Source organism: Mixophyes fleayi, chromosome 5 (assembly GCF_038048845.1).
Source record: "Mixophyes fleayi isolate aMixFle1 chromosome 5, aMixFle1.hap1, whole genome shotgun sequence".
NCBI classification, from domain to species: domain Eukaryota; kingdom Metazoa; phylum Chordata; class Amphibia; order Anura; family Limnodynastidae; genus Mixophyes; species Mixophyes fleayi.
In genome coordinates, this window is record NC_134406.1 from 251,554,256 (window position 1) to 251,576,611 (window position 22,356).

The window sequence follows — 22,356 nt, forward strand, 5'->3', positions numbered from 1 at the left end:
TTGCTGCTTCAGTGTTTTTAGACCTTTTTGTCAGATGTTGCTATGTTATACTGAAGTAAAATTACAAGCATTTCATAAGTGTCAAAGGCTTTTTATTGACATTTACATTAAGTTTATGCAAATAGTCAATATTTGCAGTGTTGACTCTTCTTTTTGAAGACCTCTGCAATGCGCCCTGGCATGCTGTCAATCAACTTCTGGGCCACATACTGACTGATGGTCGCCCATTCTTGCCTAAGCAATGCTTGGAGTTTGTCAAAATTTGTGGGTTTTGTTTGTCCACCCGCCTCTTGAGGATTGACCACAAGTTCTAAATGGGATTAAGGTCTGGGGAGTTTCCTGGCCAGGTACCCAAAATGTTGATGTTTTGTTCCCAGAGCCACTTAGTTATCACTTTTGCCTTATGGCAAGGTGCTCCGTCATGCTGGAAAAGGCATTGTTCATCACCAAACTGTTCTTCACAAGCAAAATTGTGAGTGAGCCCACTTACTTGGCTGAGAAGCAACCCCACACCTGAATGGTTTTAGGATGCTTTACTGTTGTCATGGCCCAGGACTGATGGTAGCGCTCACCTTTCCTTCTCCGGACAAGCGTTTTTTCAGATGCCCCAAACAATCTGAAAGGGGATTCATCAGAGAAAATGACTTTATCCCAGTCCTCAGCTGTACCTTTTGCAGAATATCAGTCTGTCCCTGATAATTTTCCTGGAGAGAAGTGACTTCTTTGCTGGCTTTCTTGACACCAGGCTATCCTCCAAAAGTCTTCGCCTCACAGTGCGTGCAGATGCACTCACACCTGCCTGCTGTCATTCCTGAGCAAGCTCTGCGCTGGTGGTGCACCGATCCCACAGCTGAATCAACTTTAGGAGACAGTCCTGGCGCTTGCTGGACGTTCTTGGGTGTCCTGAAGCCTTCTTCACAACTATTGAACCTCTCTCCTTGAGTTCTTGATGATCTGATAAATGGTTGATTTAGGTGCAGTCTTACTAGCAGCAGTATCCTTGCCTGTGAAGCCCGTTTTGTGCAATGCAATGATGACTGCATGTGTTTCCTTGCAGGTAACCATGGTTAACAGAGGAAGAACAATGATTTAAAGCACCACTCTCCTTTTAAAGCTTCCAGTCTGTTATTCTAACTCAATCAGCATGACAGAGTGATCTCCAACCTTGTCCTCGTCAACACTCTCACTTGTGTTTGCAAAAGAATAACTGACTTGATGTCAGTTGGACCTTTTGTGGCAGAGCTGAAATGCAGTGCAAATGTTGTATTTGGGATAAAGGTCATTGTCATGGCAAAGAGGGACTTTGAAATTAATTGCAATTCATCTGATCACTCTTCATGACATTCTGGAGTATATGCAAATTGCCATCATAAAAACTGAGGCAGCAGACTTTGTGAAAAATATTATTTGTGTCATTCTAAAAACTTTTGGCCATGACTATGTGCATGGCACTATTAAATTCTGCATCTGGGGAAGTAAAGCATATTACAAAGATGTGGTGGACCAATGGGCAAAATACATAAATACAGGACATTCAATAAATACAAGAACGAAAAAAAGTTCAACATAATACTGTACATAGGAAATGGTAGGTAAGGTTTATAGCAAACAAGTTTCGTACAGAACATACAAGAGGCATGATACTAGGATACGCTGGTGGATAAGGTGGGAGCAGACAGGAGAGAGGGCCCTCTTTGTAAGAGCTTACAATCTAATGGTCTTTACAGGGAGTGAAAACAAGTATTGTATAATAACAGGAACCTTTTTGTTTGGTGGTTTTTTTCATGCTTGCTCTTTCTCCTTTCTTTTAGGGCGCAGAGAGAAAAATCCGGGACGAAGAACGAAAGCAGAACAGAAAAAAAGGAAAAAGTCAGTCTGCGCAAACTCAATGCACAAATAGTTGTGAGTCAAATAATTATCATGAGGTTTATGTTACTGTCAGTCCAAGAGAATTATATCTCTGTTGTCAATCTGTTAATAGTGAATCTCACAGCAGAACAATGACATGTTTTGTTCTAATGTATTATATAACAATATCACATCACAGCAAAATGAGGTCATATTTACTTAAAGGTGTGTAGCCTGCACCACATTGAGGGTAACTTCCTGTAATTTGGAAATGAGAACCCAGGATACTCATGTGATCTGAAGTTTTCTGAGGACATACCTTCCCCCCAAATTAAAGGTACTAAATAAGTCACGTAGCATGGCATTTCAGAAGTCATAGCAATTTTGGGGATGCCTGTCCTCTCCCCCCTTTTAAGCGACCCGTTATACTCCTGTGAGTTGGTGCAGGGCTGGTATATGCACAGAGAACTCTGACTTTATGTGCATCCGTCTCGCTCATGCTCGCAAGAGACCCCTATCCTACTCTTTTAAACGTTAGTTCCACCGCTGTAGGAAACTATCCCTACTAAGCAGTTTAATTCTGGTTTATTAGGAGTTTCTGTGATGAGAAAATATGTATTGTGTATAAAAGATTTTGTCCATGAAAAATAGGGGGCTGACTTGCACAAACTGGGACATATGGAAGCTCAAACCATGTTTCTCCACAGGTGCTTCATCCAAGCTTTCTATTAGAGAACATCATTCACCTACATACTTGGAAGGCAGCCACTATCTAAGCTGATTCAATATGTTAGTGAGAACTCATCCAGTCCATTCACTATCACAGTGGCATTACTGACAAACCTTTTGTACACAGTGATTTTGTAAACTGAACCAATATCCATGTCACTTACCCCTTGTGAGTTTGGTGACGGCTTTCTCTGTCTACTCTGTCTACTTCATTGTCTTATAAACAGGAACAAAGACTTGTTTGTTATTATTCTCCCAATTGCTTTACTAAATCTGATTTTTTTAATTTTAACGTTGCTTATTGTGGCAATTAAAAAAAAATCACTTATTGCCTGGATATATAAAAAAATATATCACTGGGAGAGCTAAGTATATATATATATATATATATATATATAGTGACAGAAGCACTGGGAGAGTGTAAAGTGACAGGTATATATATCCCAGGCTGTCTGTCTTATATGCTGGTGTTTGGGAAAAGCTTCCCAAAGAGTATGTTCAGATGCGATGTACAGTTTTAGGAAAAACTGATAAGGGTCCCGAGGTGTAAATGGAGAGAGAAGGGTGAGCTAGATTTTTAAGGCCCAGTCCAAGTCTTTTGTTCTGCCAGTCTGACAACACACTGATTAATGGTTGCATCTGTGAGAGGTGTTTTAAAAAGCTGCTGAGCCGTTTCCTCTGTCTCTCAGACCTGGGGAGGAGGTTGGATGCCTCCTGAGAGACTCTGCAAATGGTGACCAATTACTGCTATATTTTGTTTGTACATGGGACACAAGGTCCTTCACAGGAGAGTGGGTGTTCCTGTGTTTTTAGTTAGTGCTGGACAGGCAAGGTGTGTATTTTGAAGTGTTTCTTTTTTTCTGTTTAATAATACTGACTGAGGCCAGTTGTAACAAAACCTTGGCCGTTTGTGACTTCTCTGCTGCTGTACACTACCGTCTACCCCAGGAGATAGCACCTGGTCCCCTAACCCAGTGATATATATATATATATATGTATATATATATATATATATATATATATATATATATATATAATTTATATATTTAGTTATTGATGGGCACAGGCAAACATAATTTACATTCCAACTGTCCTGACTTTGGCAGGACAGTCCTAATTTGCCGACATTAAAAAGATGCGTGACTTATCTGGTATAATGCCCTACAAAGTGAATAAATTTGCTTTAACAAACAATCCATTTCAGTCCATTGATTCCATTGTTTTGGTAATTTGTATTTAGCATCTGATGGGAAGTTGTTAGCGGTGGCCCTGCAGAAGAAAAGCGACATCACCTTCTTCAAAACAATGACTGACCTGGACTCCCAGCCAGTGCTCTTCATACCAGATGTTCACTTTGGAAACTTACAAAGGACTGGACAGGTAATCTCAGCTTTCATGCTATAATCACAGAAAATGGGCATTTGTATTGCAGTATGGCAGTCGGTTCATTGTCATGTCTACTTCAGAGGTCTGTTGGCCTCAACTTATGCAAAATTTGTATCTAAAATAACATTTTAATTTTAATACATTGCTGTACAGCTGTGGGCCTCAATTACAAAGCACAAGAGGCAAAATGATACTTGCCCACTCTCACGGAATGTCTGGGAGACTCCCGAAATCCTGGTAGGTCTCCTGGACTCCCGGGAGAGCTGGGCATTCTCCCCCATCTGCCCACTTCTTAGTGAAGTGGGCAGAATTTGGAGTCTCCATGATGCGATTCTCGGGGAATCGTGTAATTGTGGCCTGCTCCCGGGGTATAATGATGCGTTTGAATAATTTTCTCACCGGGCGCGGGGCCAAAATGACGCGATTCGCCTAGCCCCTCCGCCTACATCATCACACGGCCCCTTCCCCTCCGGGATCTCCAGGAGGGCAATATTCAAAATGCTGTTTTGAGGTGCCGTGGATCTCATTCTGTGCATATGCATCTAGATTTCTGCCAGCGCAGTAAGAAGTGGGTGCAGTGGTGTGTCATGACACAGTGCCGAAACCAGATTTCATCTGGCAGAGTGAGGTTTCTGAAATTGGATAAAGACTTGGAGGGTGCTCATTATTACAGTTTTTTTAATAAAATGTTGTACTAGAATAGAGCTTGCGGCAGGGCCGTAACTAGTGCTGTGCGAGAGGGGGCAGTCAGTGTGAAGGGGGGCACAGGGAATGGATATTTTACATTGATTTTGTTACAATCAAGGGTTTAGGGGAGCATCACATTTTCTACTTGCCCCTGGAGCTAACATTTCTAGCTATGGCTCTGGCTGGCGGTGAGTCTCATCCTATACTCTAAATAGGACACATTTTGCACTTTCCAAGATAGTTTCTAGGTGCGCCTTGTCTAAGACACGTGCCACACATGAAGACATGTTTATCACTGAGCGCCCCATCGTGACAATCTGACTCATCTCATCACCTCTCATTGCAGTGATAAAATATCCCTTACATTAATTGACCCTTACCTCGATGGAACTTGAGTATTTTGCAGTTTATTATTTGTTGTGTAGGTGGTGCAAGCTATCGTTTTCCGTTATCAACCATTTCGTACTGAAAGCTACCAATTCTCTATAAGGAGTTTTTCTCAAACAGCAATCAACGTAAGAAAACCACATTGGAGTAGTACAGCACAGAGATCCGTCGACCTTTGTACTGTGTCATGTATGGTAATTACTAGGGATGAGCGCACTCGGATTTATGAAATCCGAGCCCACCCGAACGTTGCGGATCCGAGTCGGATCCGAGACAGATCCGGGTATTGGCGCCAAATTCAAAAGTGAAACTGAGGCTCTGACTCATAATCCCGTTGTCGGATCTCGCGATACTCGGATCCTATAAATTCCCCGCTAGTCGCCGCCATCTTCACTCGGGCATTGATCAGGGTAGAGGGAGGGTGTGTTAGGTGGTCCTCTGTGCTGTTTAGTTCTGTGCTGTTTAGTTCTGTGCTGTGCTGTGCTGTGCTGTGCTGTGCTGTGCTGTGCTGTTTAGTTCTGTGCTGTTTAGTTCTGTGCTGTGCTGTGCTGTGCTGTGCTGTGCTGTGCTGTGCTGTGCTGTGTTCTGCAGTATCAGTCCAGTGGTGCTGTGTGCTGTGCTCTGTCCTTCTGAGGTCAGTGGTGCTGCTGGGTCCTGTGCTGTGTCCTGTTCAGTCCAGTGGTGCTGTGTCCTGTGCTCTGTGCTTCTAAGGGCATAGTTATTTCCCCAATATTCCCCTGTGTTTAAAAAAATAAAAAAAAGTTTTTTTAAAAAATACCAAAAACTACTTTAATATTTTTTAATTACCACAAAATTTGCACAACCAATCCTGCAGTATAAGCCCATTGGTACTGCAATATTACCAAGTTCACACATTCAGCAGTAAAAGTCCAGTGGTACTGCAATATTACAAAGTTTACACATTCTGCAGTATCAGTCCAGTGGTGCTGTGTCCTGTGCTCTGTCCTGCTGAGTTCCGTAGTGTTGCTGGGTCCTGTGCCGTGTCCTGTTCAGTCCAGTGGTGCTGTGTCCTGTGCTCTGTGCTTCTAAGGGCATAGTTATTTCCCCATTATTCCCAAGTTTTTAAAAAATAAAAAAAAAGTAAAAAAAAATAAAACATTTAAAAAAAAAAAAAAAATATAATAATTATAACCAAATTTGCAAAACCAATCCAGCATTATAAGTCCATTGGTACTGCAATATTACCAAGTTCACACATTCTGCAGTATCAGTCCAGTGGTGCTGTGTCCTGTGCTCTGTCCTGCTGAGTTCCGTAGTGCTGCTGGGTCCTGTGCCGTGTCCTGTTCAGTCCAGTGGTGCTGTGTCCTGTGCTCTGTGCTTCTAAGGGCATAGTTATTTCCCCACTATTCCCAAGTTTTTTAAAAATAAAAAAAAAGTAAAAAAAAATAAAAAATTAAAAAAAAAAAAAATATATAATAATTATAACCAAATTTGCAAAACCAATCCAGCATTATAAGTCCATTGGTACTGCAATATTACCAAGTTCACACATTCTGCAGTATCAGTCCAGTGGTGCTGTGTCCTGTGCTCTGTCCTGCTGAGTTCCGTAGTGCTGCTGGGTCCTGTGCCGTGTCCTGTTCAGTCCAGTGGTGCTGTGTCCTGTGCTCTGTGCTTCTAAGGGCATAGTTATTTCCCCACTATTCCCAAGTTTTTTAAAAATAAAAAAAAAGTAAAAAAAAATAAAAAATTTAAAAAAAAAAAAATATATAATAATTATAACCAAATTTGCAAAACCAATCCAGCAGTATAAGTCCATTGGTACTGCAATATTACCAAGTTCACACATTCTGCAGTATCTTGTGCTACATATAATGGAGACCAAAAATTTGGAGGATAAAGTAGGGAAAGATCAAGACCCACTTCCTCCTAATGCTGAAGCTGCTGCCACTAGTCATGACATAGACGATGAAATGCCATCAACGTCGTCTTCCAAGCCCGATGCCCAATCTCGTAGTACCGGGCATGTAAAATCCAAAAAGCCCAAGTTAAAAAAAAGTAGCAAAAAGAGAAACTTAAAATCATCTGAGGAGAAACGTAAAGTTGCCAATATGCCATTTATGACACGGAGTGGCAAGGAACGGCTTAGGCCCTGGCCCGTGTTCATGACTAGTGGTTCAGCTTCACCCACGGATCTTAGCCCTCCTCCTCCTCCCCCCCCTACAAAAAATTGAAGAGAGTTATGCTGTCAGCAACAAAACAGCAAACAACTCTGCCTTCTAAAGAGAAATTATCACAAATCCCCAAGGCGAGTCCAAGGGTGTTGGTGGTTGTCAAGCCTGACCTTCCCATCACTGTACGGGAAGAGGTGGCTCGGGAGGAGGCTATTGATGATGTAGCTGGTGCTGTGGAGGAACTTGATGATGAGGATGGTGATGTGGTTATTGTAAATGAGGCACCAGGGGGGGAAACAGCTGATGTCCATGGGATGAAAAAGCCCATCGTCATGCCTGGTCAGAAGACCAAAAAATGCACCTCTTCGGTCTGGAGTTATTTTTATCCAAATCCAGACAACCAATGTATGGCAATATGTAGCTTATGTAAAGCTCAAATAAGCAGGGGTAAGGATCTTGCCCACCTAGGAACATCCTCCCTTATACGTCACCTGAATAACCTTCATAGTTCAGTGGTTAGTTCAGGAACTGGGGCTAGGACCCTCATCGGTACAGGGACACCTAAATCCCGTGGTCCAGTTGGATACACACCAGCAACACCCTCCTCGTCAACTTCCTCCACAATCTCCATCAGATTCAGTCCTGCAGCCCAAGTCAGCAGCCAGACTGAGTCCTCCTCAATACGGGATTCATCCGAGGAATCCTGCAGCGGTACGCCTACTACTGCCACTGCTGCTGTTGCTGCTGTTAGTCGGTCATCTTCCCAGAGGGGAAGTCGTAAGACCGCTAAGTCTTTCACAAAACAATTGACCGTCCAACAGTCGTTTGCCATGACCACCAAATACGATAGTAGTCACCCTATTGCAAAGCGTATAACTGCGGCTGTAACTGCAATGTTGGTGTTAGACGTGCGCCCGGTGTCCGCCATCAGTGGAGTGGGATTTAGAGGGTTGATGGAGGTATTGTGTCCCCGGTACCAAATCCCCTCGAGATTCCACTTCACTAGGCAGGCGATACCAAAAATGTACAGAGAAGTACGATCAAGTGTCCTCAGTGCTCTTAAAAATGCGGTTGTACCCACTGTCCACTTAACCACGGACATGTGGACAAGTGGTTCTGGGCAAACGAAGGACTATATGACTGTGACAGCCCACTGGGTAGATGCATCCCCTTCCGCAGCAACAGCAACAGCTGCATCAGTAGCAGCATCTACAAAATGGCTGCTCATGCAAAGGCAGGCAACATTGTGCATTACAGGCTTTAATAAGAGGCACAACGCTGACAACATATTAGAGAAAATGAGGGAAATTATCTCCCAGTGGCTTACCCCACTTAGACTCTCATGGGGATTTGTGGTGTCAGACAATGCCAGTAACATTGTGCGGGCATTAAATATGGGCAATTTCCAGCACGTCCCATGTTTTGCCCACACCATTAATTTGGTGGTGCAGCATTACCTCAAGAGTGACAGGGGTGTGCAGGAGATGCTTGCGGTGGCGCGCAAAATTGCTGGACACTTTCGGCATTCAGCCAGTGCCTACCGCAGACTAGAGGCACATCAAAAAAGCATGAACCTGCCCTGCCATCACCTCAAACAAGAGGTTGTGACGCGCTGGAACTCCACCCTCTATATGCTGCAGAGGATGGAGGAGCAGCAAAAGGCCATTCAGGCCTACACAGCCACCTACGACATAGGCAAAGGAGTGGGGATGCGCCTCAGTCAAGCGCAGTGGAGACTGATTTCCGTGTTGTGCAAGGTTCTGCAGCCATTTGAACTTGCCACACGAGAAGTCAGTTCCGACACTGCCAGCTTGAGTCAGGTCATTCCCCTGATCAGGCTGTTGCAGAAGCAGCTGGAGAAAGTGAGGGAGGAGCTGGTAAGCCATTGCGATTACACCAAGCATGTAGCTCTTGTGGATGTAGCCCTTCGTACGCTTTGCCAGGATCCGAGGGTGGTCACTCTTTTAAAGTCAGAGGAATACATTCTGGCCACCGTGCTCGATCCTCGGTTTAAAGCGTATGTTGTGTCTCTGTTTCCGGCGGACACAAGTCTACAGCGGTGCAAAGACCTGCTGGTCAGGAGATTGTCCTCTGAAGAGGACCGTGACATGCCAACAGCTCCACCCTCATTTTCTTCCACATCTATGGCTGCGAGGAAAAAGCTCAGTTTTCCCAAAAGAGGCACTGGCGGGGATGCTGATAACATCTGGTCCGGACTGAAGGACCTGCCAACCATTGCAGACATGCCTACTCTCGCTGCATTGGATGCTGTCACAATAGAAAAAATTGTGGATGATTACTTTGCTGACACCATCCAAGTAGACATGTCAGACAGTCCATATTGTTACTGGCAGGAAAAAAAGGCAGTTTGGAAGCCCCTGTACAAACTGGCTCTATTTTACCTGAGTTGTCCCCCCTCCAGTGTGTACTCGGAAAGAGTTTTTAGTGCAGCGGGGAACCTGGTCAGTGAGCGGCGAAGGAGGTTGCTTCCTCACAACGTTGAAAAAATGATGTTTATAAAAATGAATAATCAATTCCTCAATGAAGTACAGCACTGCCCTCCAGATACTACAGAGGGACCTGTGGTTGTGGAGTCCAGCGGGGACGAATTGATAATGTGTGATGAGGAGGAAGTACACACTGTAGGGGGAGAGGAATCAGAGGTTGAGGATGAGGACGACATCTTGCCTCAGTAGAGCCTGTTTAGTCTGTACAGGGAGAGATGAATAGCTTTTTTGGTGTGGGGGCCCAAACAAACCAATCATTTCAGCCAAAGTTGTTTGGTAGGCCCTGTCGCTGAAATGATTGGTTTGTTAAAGTGTGCATGTCCTATTTAAACAACATAAGGGTGGGTGTGAGGGCCCAAGGACAATTCCATCTTGGACCTTTTTTTTTGGCATTATATGACCAATCAACAGTCGTTTGCCATGTTCAAAAAGTAAAACCAAATTTTAAAAAATTCAAGAAATTAAACCAAAAGTAAAATGCCGTGTCATAATTTAAAACAAGAGGTATTGACGTGCTCTAAAACTACTGTATTGTTGTTTATATTTTATAAACACTACACTTGAAAGCTTGAGTCTTTCAATAAAAAAGTAACTGTCCATTGCACGAATATTTGCAACAGGGACAATTTTAGGGTTAAGAAAGTCAACTAATAACACTTCGACGCTGTCTGTCTTTATAAACACTACACTTGGAAGTTGGAGGAGGTATTGTGGCCCCGGCACCAAATTTACTACCGGGGCCACTCCACTGTGCAGTCCATATTTAGGTGTATCAGATATTAAACAACGGTGACAGTTGATGCCCAATTTTTTAATTATATTGTGGCCTCTGTACCAAATTGTGTACCGGGGCCACCACACTACGCAGTCCAGATACTTGTTTGGTGAAATTCAGACCAGTTGAGAGTTTTATTATTATATTGTGTGGACCACTCTATCTATACCACACTACAACTCTATACCACTCTATTTCATACTTTAATTCTATTTCATACTTTAATTCTATTTCATACTTTAATTCTATTTCATACTTTAATTCTATTACTAATTACCATAAAGAGGAACAAAATAAACCAATTTTACCAAAAGTATAATATGACTTAGACTTACAAACACTACACTTTAAAGATCGTGCCTTTAAATGAAAAAGTCAGTCTTCATTGCACGACTATGTGCAACAGGGACATTTTTTTGGGTTTACAAAGTCAAACAATAACACTTCGACCCTGTCTGTCTGGGGTCTCTCAATGACGAATTGTCTGTACCATGTTTGGAGGAGGTATTGTGGCCCCGGTATCAAATTGGGTACCGGGGCCACCCCACTATGCAGTCCAGATACTTGTTTGGTGGAATTCAGACACGTGGAGGGTTTTTTAATTATATTGTGGCCTCGGTACCAAATTGTGTACCGGGGCCACCACACTACGCAGTCAAGATAGATAGATGCGTATTGCGTATCATAGATATAGTACATTCAGTGGTGTGGGGCAAATTGAAAAATATTCAAAATGCACTGACATTATCAAAAACAAGAGGTTGTCACACGCTAAAACTCCAACATGTATATGATGGAGAGGATGGAGGAGCAGCCGTATGTGTAGTGTAATGCAGATCTGTTGAAGGTTTTTTATATATTTTATTGTGGTGCCCAGTGCCCACTCCTCTACGCAGTCCAGGTACAATTATTGGTGCGAATCATAAAAGTTCAGGGTTTTTAATATATTGTGGTGACCCACTCCTCTACGCAGTCCAGGTACAATTATTGGTGCGAATCATAAAAGTTCAGGGTTTTTAAGATATTGTGGTGACCCACTCCTCTACGCAGTCCAGGTACAATTATTGGTGCGAATCATACAAGTTCAGGGTTTTTAATATATTGTGGTGACCCACTCCTCTACGCAGTCCAGGTACATTTATTGGTGTGATTCATAAAAGTTCAGTGTTTTTAATATATATTGTGGTGACCCACTCCTCTACGCAGTCCAGGTACATTTATTGGTGCGAATCATACAAGTTGATGGTTTTCTTATTATATATATTGTGGTGACCCACTCCTCTACGCAGTCCAGGTACATTTATTGGTGCGAATCATAAAAGTTCAGGGTTTTTAAGATATTGTGGTGACCCACTCCTCTACGCAGTCCAGGTACAATTATTGGTGCGAATCATAAAAGTTCAGGGTTTTTAAGATATTGTGGTGACCCACTCCTCTACGCAGTCCAGGTACAATTATTGGTGCGAATCTTAAAAGTTCAGGGTTTTTAAGATATTGTGGTGACCCACTCCTCTACGCAGTCCAGGTACAATTATTGGTGCGAATCATAAAAGTTCAGGGTTTTTAAGATATTGTGGTGACCCACTCCTCTACGCAGTCCAGGTACAATTATTGGTGCGAATCATAAAAGTTCAGGGTTTTTAAGATATTGTGGTGACCCACTCCTCTACGCAGTCCAGGTACAATTATTGGTGCGAATCATACAAGTTCAGGGTTTTTAATATATTGTGGTGACCCACTCCTCTACGCAGTCCAGGTACATTTATTGGTGTGATTCATAAAAGTTCAGTGTTTTTAATATATATTGTGGTGACCCACTCCTCTACGCAGTCCAGGTACATTTATTGGTGCGAATCATACAAGTTGATGGTTTTCTTATTATATATATTGTGGTGACCCACTCCTCTACGCAGTCCAGGTACATTTATTGGTGCGAATCATAAAAGTTCAGGGTTTTTAAGATATTGTGGTGACCCACTCCTCTACGCAGTCCAGGTACAATTATTGGTGCGAATCATAAAAGTTCAGGGTTTTTAATATATTGTGGTGACCCACTCCTCTACGCAGTCCAGGTACAATTATTGGTGCGAATCATAAAAGTTCAGGGTTTTTAAGATATTGTGGTGACCCACTCCTCTACGCAGTCCAGGTACAATTATTGGTGCGAATCATAAAAGTTCAGGGTTTTTAATATATATTGTGGTGACCCACTCCTCTACGCAGTCCAGGTACATTTATTGGTGCGATTCATAAAAGTTCAGGGTTTTTAATATATATTGTGGTGACCCACTCCTCTACGCAGTCCAGAAAGATACCTTGTTGCAACGTTTTGGACTAATAACTATATTGTGAGGTGTTCAGAATACACTGTAAATTAGTGGAAATGCTTGTTATTGAATGTTATTGAGGTTAATAATAGCCTAGGAGTGAAAATAAGCCCAAAAACTTGATTTTTAAACTTTTTATGTTTTTTTCAAAAAAAATCCGAATCCAATACCTTAAATCCGAACCGAGACCTTTCCTCAAGTGTTTTGCGAGACAAATCCGAACCTCAAAAATAACGAAAATCCGAATCCAAAACACAAAACACGAGACCTCAAAAGTCGCCGGTGCACATCCCTAGTAATTACTGAGAAGAAATGATGCTGATGAAGTCATAACCTGTGTCGTACATATCATTGGTCTCTTCGCTGCACCATTGTCCGTGCAATTTTCTCACGTTGCTTCCAATGCGGAGAGATACTCTTGACATCTAATGCTGCCCTTACACCCAGACATATGGGTGTTCTGCACAACTGTTGAACAATCAAAACCATTCAGAATTGCACCATCTGGCAATGAACAGATGAATGTTATTGCAAAGTGTTCCTGCCTATTCCCACCTCTGTATTTAGGTGAAACGATGCGCGGGAATGAGGCTGGGTGCACCTTACAGAAAATTTCTCCCAATGTGATATCGTTAGTGATTTTACCAATGGCTGAAAGTCCCGATCAGCAGCCGATTCATGTGTACACACTATACACATTTTAAAAGATTTACCTTCAGATCTGTGCTCTTCATCTGTCATAACCATCAGCTGAAAAGATCGTGACTCTGTAAACTCTATAGAGATCTGCCTACATTGCTGGTTGTGAGTGCGTACACACTGCAGAATTTGCCCGACATCGTTCCATTGTTTATAGAGATTTTTAGTCCGTTTATAAAATCAAATCCAACGATACGATGTGCTTTAGAATGATAATCTCTGATCATTGGAGCACACACACTAATGCGATATTGAGTCGAATGGTTGTTTATTGTGTGTTTGGCCCAATAATGGGGTGAAAAACCTGTAGTGTGTACCCAGCCTGTGGGTAATTTTTACACCAGAATTTCCACATATCCAATCAAATCTAAGCCTATATTGATCGGATATGATAAGCAAAAATACTGTACTGTGATTGGTCAATCATGTTGTGTGTGTGTTGTACTTAGATTGTAACGGAAAGGAGAATAGGTGATTATAGATTATATAGATATTGTAAAGTGTTGAGCTCTGGCTGTCAGTATACTCTGAATTATAGTCAGGATCAATACAAACAATTTTGAGAAAACACAACTATTTCTCTGGAATAACATGTTTTATTTATCTAATTTGTAATATATTGTGTACAGAATAAGTGCGCAATTACTGTCGGCTGCAAAAATGTTCTCTTTCTTTTTCTACCCGTAACTAATTGTTTCTGTGTTTTATTTAATTTGTGTTAGTATAAAGCCACTTTGTATTTACCGCTAATCTATTTACAATGTTGCAGTGACTGTTGATCAATCATTATCACATTCTTATTTAAGTTAATCAGGATAGATCACAGAACCATCACTGATGAACTAATTGTAATATTTAAAATATATACACGGTTTTGTAACTATGCCTTTATTTTTTATTTTGCTCAAACAGGTTTTCTACAACACTGATGATGATATAGAAGGGTGAGTGAAACAATTTCACACTAGAATATAATAGTGTCTAACATTTTAATGAAGCATTCCGTAAGCCATGGATGAAGCTTTACTATTGGCTCACAGAGAGCCATTTGTTGTTATTATTAATATTATCGTAGATTTCTGAGGCTCCACAGTGCTCCGCAGCGCCGTGTGGTAGGGAAGACAGGACATACATAAAACAAGGACATGCATAAAACAGGGACATACATAAAACAGGGACATACAAGGTAGACAAAATAAATGCAGATGTGAAAACTAAGGGTTTGACGGACCCTGCTCAATAGAAAACTTACATTCTAAGTGGAAGAGGACACAGCTGAAACGAGAGGACTGAATGTGGCTTAGAGTAGAGATTGGTACAGTTGTAAGGATGCATTATTTTCAGTAGTATTATTGTTATGTATATTAACATAGTATTGTTATGCGTTTGCATGCATTCAGAATGACTAACTATATAGGATGTTAGTTCTAAATAAAGTGTAAGCATTGGGTTTTTCTCTGAGGTTACAGCCTTGACTAATCACGTTGTCACCCCCCTGACCCTACCCCGTGCACGTGCGCTTGCCCCCCCGTCAGTGCTCCAAAAAGTAAACAACAATGGTTTACACCATTACCATGAAATGGTGATGAACACATGGAGCAGACTTTATTGTAGTATTTCGGTCCCAATCAAATACAGAAGTGGAAGTTGCTCAATCAATTTATAGGCTCATAGCAGGTGCTTGAAAGGGTGGGGTTATCCTAAATGGAACAAACACACAGAGAGATCCCCCAGCACACTTCTATAGCTAGCAAAAGACCTGCCATTTCTACTGTAGATAAAACGGCAAGAGTCTAAGTTGCACACATTTGCAGATGTATGTTAAAGCCACCCGCCACTCCACGGCGCTTTTGCTAATTGAGTGATCCATCAGTTAGTGTCAATAGCTGAGGGGGAGTACTGGCGCTGAATTGCTGTTTGGAGGCTTCTGGGGTACCTCTTTGGTAAGTTAGCTCTCAATTTAGAAACACATATATGTATGGCCCAAATATATGGGACTCTTATTGTTTAGAGTTAGGACCACCCTATTAGCAAAAGCGCCGTGGAGTGGCGGGTGGCTTTAACATACATTTGCAAATGTGTGCAACTAAGACTTTTGCATTTTTATCTACAGAAGATTTGGGTCCCAATGCTCACCGGGCTTGGATCTCCAGTTATTTAAATAGCACAACTTCTCTAGTGATTAACAATGGTGGTAGCCTGTAATGTGAGACTCTGTGATATGCAAAATAAGTGAGTCACATAATGAGCACTGAAGTCTACACCGTCTGTAGGCAAGATTGGTAATACAGCCAAAGTACTTCATAAATATATGATTGGAGAATCGACCTTCAACTGGTCTTTTGTTCATAGCGTTGTCAACAGAGTGTTAGCCCTGCACTTCCCTTCAGTCCGTTGTCCTCTACCCTCACCCATCATTTAAAAGCTTCAAGTACAGATAAAACTTCCCTTTGATTTCATAAGCGCTGACACCAGTGTTCCATTTTTTCGTTTGTGCAATTTCCAAACTGGAATAAATAAAGGTGACAAGATCAAGGTGAAAATGTGCTCCTAGTGTAAAAAATAATTATAGGAGTACGTCCCTGAAGAAATCTTATACACTAGTAACTTTATTTAATCCAGTCAAGTTACCAGCGGAGAAATACTATGTAAATCGTGTCCTTTTTGCTTTGATTTTGCAAATGTAGAATGATCACTGAATTACAGCCGAGATTGCAGACACTGGAAGTTCAGAAAGTGAAATAGACAGAACACTGCCCTCTAGGGATTACACACACATGTACTTATAGAAACAACATCTAAATAATCTGTTGTTTTGCGCAGGAGCAGTGTGTTGGTGAAGAGGATGCTGCGCCCCGTGGATGAAGAATTTGGTCCTCCTGCGCCAAAGCAACTCAAAGAAGGAAACAAAAAAGGTGAAATTATTTATAAAGTGACAACGTTCTGAAAAGGAAAACAGGAGTATGAGCCTCAGTTGTGGATCCATGGTTTGTCTTGCAAAAATGAACAGGATATTTGTGCCCATTACCGTTCCCAGGGATCTATCGTTAGGCAGCCTGAAAGCCGTACAAATAAATAACGTTGCCCTCCTTAAAGCCTGCTTGGCTTTATAAAAAACAAATAGTACCCTATATCTAATGGAAGGGTGCCTTCACTAAATTACTGCAATGATCCAATGAAATAGAATTAAAGTGGGTGAACCTACCAGTCCAAAATAAAGTTGAAAAAAAAAAACCTCCAACTCTTTTCACCATGAGAAAGTTTTGGAAAAGCGTGAAATTACTGTTGGAAGGAGTTTTTCATTTGCTCACCAGAGATAAGTTTTTTAGAGACTATGTTTATGATTTACAAACTTTTAGGTATTCCTGCTAACTAATAATTATTCTGTTAGAACATTCCCTCCGATCTCCACCTGCCTCCTCTCCTCCTTACTGGTACTCATACATTTATAATATAAATTATAAGACGACACCACAGATTCATGCGCATAGTTGGACTTTCTTGAGTATGATCGGTGGACTGGCAACTTTTGGCATGAGGTGTAAACACAATTATATGGATCAATATAAAATACAGAGAGCAATCAAGTGAGCCCTATGCAATACAGAGAACATTCCGTTAATCTCTATACAATACAGAGAACATTCCGTTAATCTCTATACAATACAGAGAACATTCCGTTAATCTCTATACAATTCAGAGAGTATTCAGTTATTCTCTATACAATGCAGAGAGCATTCCGTTAATCTCTACAATTCAGAGAGTATTCAGTTATTCTCTATACAATGCAGAGAGCATTCCGTTAATCTCTACAATTCAGAGAGTATTCAGTTATTCTCTATACAATGCAGAGAACATTCCGTTAATCTCTATACAATTCAGAGAGTATTCAGTTATTCTCTATACAATGCAGAGAACATTCCGTTAATCTCTATATGATACAGAGAGCATTCCGTTAATCTCTATACAATCCAGAGAGCATTCCCTTAATCTCTATACAATATAGAGAGCATTCCCTTATTCTCTATACAATACAGAGAGCATTCCCTTAATCTCTATACAATACAGAGAGTATTCCGATGGCCACCAGATAATACATATTACATATTAGTGACAACTATTTAATGTCAACGCTTCTCTGGGTCCACTATACAGTGTAGGCCACCAAATTTCTAGTGGCTTTATAAAGCAGACCACCTGAAATCTTTGGTGGCTTTACTATACAGACCCAAGATTTCTGGTGGTTTTTTAATGCAGCCCCCCCCAACAATCTTTGTTGGTGATAACCTGCAGATCTCTGGTAGCAACCTAAATGAATTACTTAACCTGCCCGTGGTCACACAATGAGCTGGAGAATCAGTTTGGCTATGCTGGGACAGAACTCCCACCTCTCTGATTGGTGAATAGTTCCAGTCATTTACCAATCAATGTGTGGGGACCTCAGGACACTTTGATTGGTAAATGGCCAGCACTGTCCACCAATCAATAGGCTAGCAGCCATCTGCTGGGTATGACAGAGGCTGTCATACCCAGAGGCTGTACAGTTCAAGGTTATGACTGGTGGCCACGATACAAACAAAACTGTACAGGTCTTAGAGGCAGATGGCCCCCTGGTTCCCGGATGAGCCCGTCCCTGAGTACGGTGCAGTAGTAGGGGATAGAGCTTGTATATTACTCTGGCAACCAAGCATCGCTGTTTGTGCATAGCTTGTTGTGCATAGCCCCTCTAGCTGTCAGCAGGTTATGTAGAGGAGAGGAGAGCTATGTACTATGACCACAAACGCAAAATGGCGGCACTGCATGGGCGCACTGACGCTGTGCACACCGTAACTTCACCTTGAGCAGAATTCCCCCATCCCATTGCTGAGGCGTTTGGAGGAGAAAGGGATTGGAGGGCAGCCTAGCATGTCTAAAGCACTAAACATGCCCCCTCCATGGCCTGGCCAAGCTCATCTGGTTCCTCACCGGCTTTGCAACATGACACGTGATTTTATATCATTCAGATGAAAATTGTGACCGTCCATCCCTATAGGTACCTGTAACTTGAAAAATATAGCAATTAGGTAGTAGGAGGTTGGTTCACTTTCTATTAGACCAATTGATCATTTAAAGGGAGAAACTGTAGTGAAACATAATAAACATTAAAGGTAACCGTTAACATTCACTAATAACACATTGGGGCATATTCAATTGGCCGTGTTACTGTTAAAGCTAACGCGGCCTGTACATTATTACCGTTATTACGGTAGTTCTAACGCCGACCGGTAGTGCTTCCACTTTCCTTTATAGAGTATCTCTTGCAGCTCATGCTAAGGTATGAAGATTATACACTGGATATAAAAAGTCTAAATTGCAGGTGATTGTGATTGGTTAACTCTGATCACAGCTACTACGCCATTATGGAAGAGTGTTCATACTTATGCAACTGGAGTATTGTAGTTTTTTTTATTATTTCTTTCTCCTTAAAGTTGTATGTTTGTTTTTCATTTTGTGGGTTGCATTAAAGGTGGAAAACAATCTGACGTGTTTTATTTGGATTACAGGCTTTACATGAGAAGCTCTGTAATGTAAAGCCTTTGTGTAAACTTTTTTTTATCTACTGAATATAAAGCGTAATCTTGATCCTTTAAACCAAGATAAGGTTTAGCTCCACCCTGTTGAATTTGGAGTGGCAACATATCTGTACGTAAGCACCTGAGTACATTCTGTAAATGGAAGCGAATGTTTCACATGTGGGATGGTCAAAAGGGGAATCAGTGGCGCAATTAACGTACTGACTGCTGTTTGTTACAGGTCCTTCCTGGGTAAAGGGGGATGGGGGCAGAGGGACACTGTTTTTATTTTTTTTATTATTGTTTTTGCAAGAATGCTTTTTCCACAAGGCTCTGTATAATAAATAAATAACACCAATCTCTCCCCCATGACAACTTACTGTAATAATGTCTAAGTATATTGTCCATTTGGGTTTTTCATTCAGATATAATAGAACCGGTCTGGTTTCATCTTTCACTCTTATCTTCTTCTTTTCAGTGCTACTTTATGTGAGAAAAGAAACCGATGAAGTATTTGATGCTCTAATGTTAAAGTTTCCTACCGTGAAAGGGCTGTTGGAAGCTGTAAGTACAAGATAAAACGTCATTATCCTTTATATCGCAAGCTAACAGAGCATGCTGGGTCTTGTAGTTCCATAGCACCTGCTCTATATAGCATAATAATAGATAATATTATTACTGTCTTCCCTTGCTGGTGACCGTATTCCGTTTCTTATTCAGAGGAGGGGAGGAGGAGGAGCTACTATCAGCCAATGATCACAGAGTCTGCTAGCAGCTGCAAGATCCACTGAGTCTGAGTTGTGCCCTAATTTAAGATAGAAAAGAGAGGGTAGATAAACTGTAGATGGGGGGGGGGGGGTGAGGCCGAGGCCCCCGGTGAGAGGGCCAATTGCATCATTTTGGCCTCACCCCGACATAGAAATTGACATTTTTTCACAGGGGCGGGGCCAGGATTACATGATTCCCATCGAATCGTGTACTTGAGGCTCAAAGTGGGCGGGATGCGGGAGAATTGCCTGCTCTCCCCGGAGTCCGGGAGACCTACCCATAATTCAGTAGTCTTCCAGCAAGTATGATTTAGGTAGCTATATTCCAGCTTCAGCCCATCTGTGGGTGCTCATGAGAGCAGTTTACAGTCTGCTTGGTATTTATTTCCATTTCTGCCATTATATAATGACTCAATTCAAGGAATTATTATTTTAAGAACTTTATACACTCTACAATAGTTAATAATAATTTATATACCAAACAATTGTTTATATATCTTGTACATTATAAGAATAAAGAGTGATTGTACAGTACAATCTTAAATGGAGTGTTTAATAGGTGAAACATCCTTACAACCTATCTTACACCACTGCAGCATTTATGTTGTTACATTGCAGGCAGATGGCAGTACAGTGTAATAAATAAACACAAACCTATTGTTTGTCTGAACCATTATAAAAGGAATAGGGACACAAACTCCTCTAATCTGCCAGGACACCAGTAAAGTCCATAACTTCTTCCGCTGTGATCCGCAGTCACCAGATGTCCTCCAATGTTCTTAGGTTTTGTTATTTTCATGTTTGTTTTATTCCAGATATCTGAAAAATATGGTATTCCTGTAGAGAAAATTGTGAAAATCTATAAGAAAAGCAAAAAAGGGTAAGATGGATATTATACCCAATATGGGCCTGATTCACTAAGGAATGTAAATGCTGATACGTGCCATAGTTCGTGTAAAATCGCTCTGTGTATGTCCGGAAAAGGACTATACGCCAGTGAACACAATAACATCCAAGTCATATTCAAGTGCATAGGACCCTTACTGCAGCCTACGTTTGCTACGTTTTCATGGGAGTAGCGGGGGGGACTGGGTGTATGCACGTAGTCATTGTACAGTAAGGGTATGCCAAGCTCGAGCACATGCAGGAACGTCCTATACAAACTTTGGGCATCTTTAAGGTGCGTGTTTGTCTGTTGTATCACTTGCACCAGCTACAGGTCAGGTGTAAGGGCCGAGTGATAGTGATGACCGTCTCATATGTCTGCTAGAACATGTGTTTGCACTCATGAGCAACTGTAAAAATACATTTTATGCACAGTAGACATTAATAACATCCTGATAAATGTATTTTGTGTGGGGGGGGGAATAAATGGAATAAACACTATCTTTTTTTTTTTTTTTACTGGCATTTCACAGATAACAATAATTTAATACTTTTTTCTGTGCATTCTGCTGGGACTTTATATTCCAATATATATTATACGTATCCTGCAGTGTATTGTGTCTGTCAGAGCAGAGAACAGCTAGACCCGTATTCAACAATAGACGTATCCTCAGATCCGCTCCTAGTTGAATACCGCCATCCGTATCCCCAATTATTATGTGCATTTAAAAAAAAGCGTTGTATACATTCATTTTGCGTGCCTTATGAATCAGTTCCTATATGTTTATCCTATGTAATGTTTAGGCAAAAATATTTTCTGTATATTATTATTATTATTATTATTATTATTATTAATAATATTATTATTATTTTACTATTAGTAACATTTATTTCTCTTTCTATAACATGCTTATTTTTAAATACAAGAATGCTAAAATGGAACAGTAAAAAAACACAAAGGGCCTGTTTAAGAGTTGGACACAAAACGGGATTAATTTACCAATTAAAAAAAGGAAAAATGTGCGTATTCCCGCCCACACGCAGAGCCTTAACCATCTAGAGATGCGTCCGCCTCTGCATCAGCAACATATGTGCCTGGTTTACGTTATGCTATCAACGTATACTTGCCCTATAACAGGAGCATAACACGCCTCCTAACAAGTGTATACATGTGTTTCTGCAAGTCTGCATGAGCCTAATTTGCATAAACACGAGTCCTAGCAAGCATATATAATATACGTGTTTCTGCAGGTTTGTATGAGCTGCATTTGCATAAACACGCCTCCTAGCAAGCATTTATAATATACGTGTTTCTTCAGGTCTGTATGAGCCGCATTTGCATAAACACGCCTCCTAGAAAGCATATACAATATACATGTTTCTTTAGGTCTGCATGAGCCGCATTTGAGTAAACGCGCCTTTAGTTACCTTGCCAGCAGGGTTCTCCTACATCCCACTTTCTGTTCATGTGCAGAGCGATTTTACACAAGATACGCTGCACAAACTGATGTATCTCCCACTGTGCATCAACCCCAATGTAATGATGTATCCCAGTCAAGGACCATTCCTTCACACCGCCATTAAACCCACCGTACAAAGGGCAACTGTGGCTAATTCAACATTTGATAGGCTGGCCCAAGCCTCATCTAGTCTATCTATTCATGGTTTGTTACAT

The 22,356-nt window shown here is 41.3% G+C and overlaps 1 protein-coding gene across 2 annotated transcripts in view; it reads left to right on the plus strand.

Moving 5' to 3' along the window:
* GRHL2 (grainyhead like transcription factor 2) overlaps window positions 1-22,356 on the plus strand; it is a 98,041-nt gene that overhangs the window by 67,626 nt on the left and 8,059 nt on the right. Inside the window, exons 10-15 of one of the 2 annotated variants that reach the window (XM_075213898.1) lie at window positions 1,812-1,869; window positions 3,818-3,957; window positions 14,390-14,421; window positions 16,301-16,392; window positions 19,508-19,593; window positions 20,612-20,676. In XM_075213898.1, the coding sequence (XP_075069999.1) occupies window positions 1,812-1,869; window positions 3,818-3,957; window positions 14,390-14,421; window positions 16,301-16,392; window positions 19,508-19,593; window positions 20,612-20,676 (473 nt within the window). Of the gene's footprint in view, window positions 1-1,811; window positions 1,903-3,817; window positions 3,958-14,389; window positions 14,422-16,300; window positions 16,393-19,507; window positions 19,594-20,611; window positions 20,677-22,356 lie in introns of both variants that reach the window. The other variant, XM_075213897.1, reaches the window with a different exon arrangement.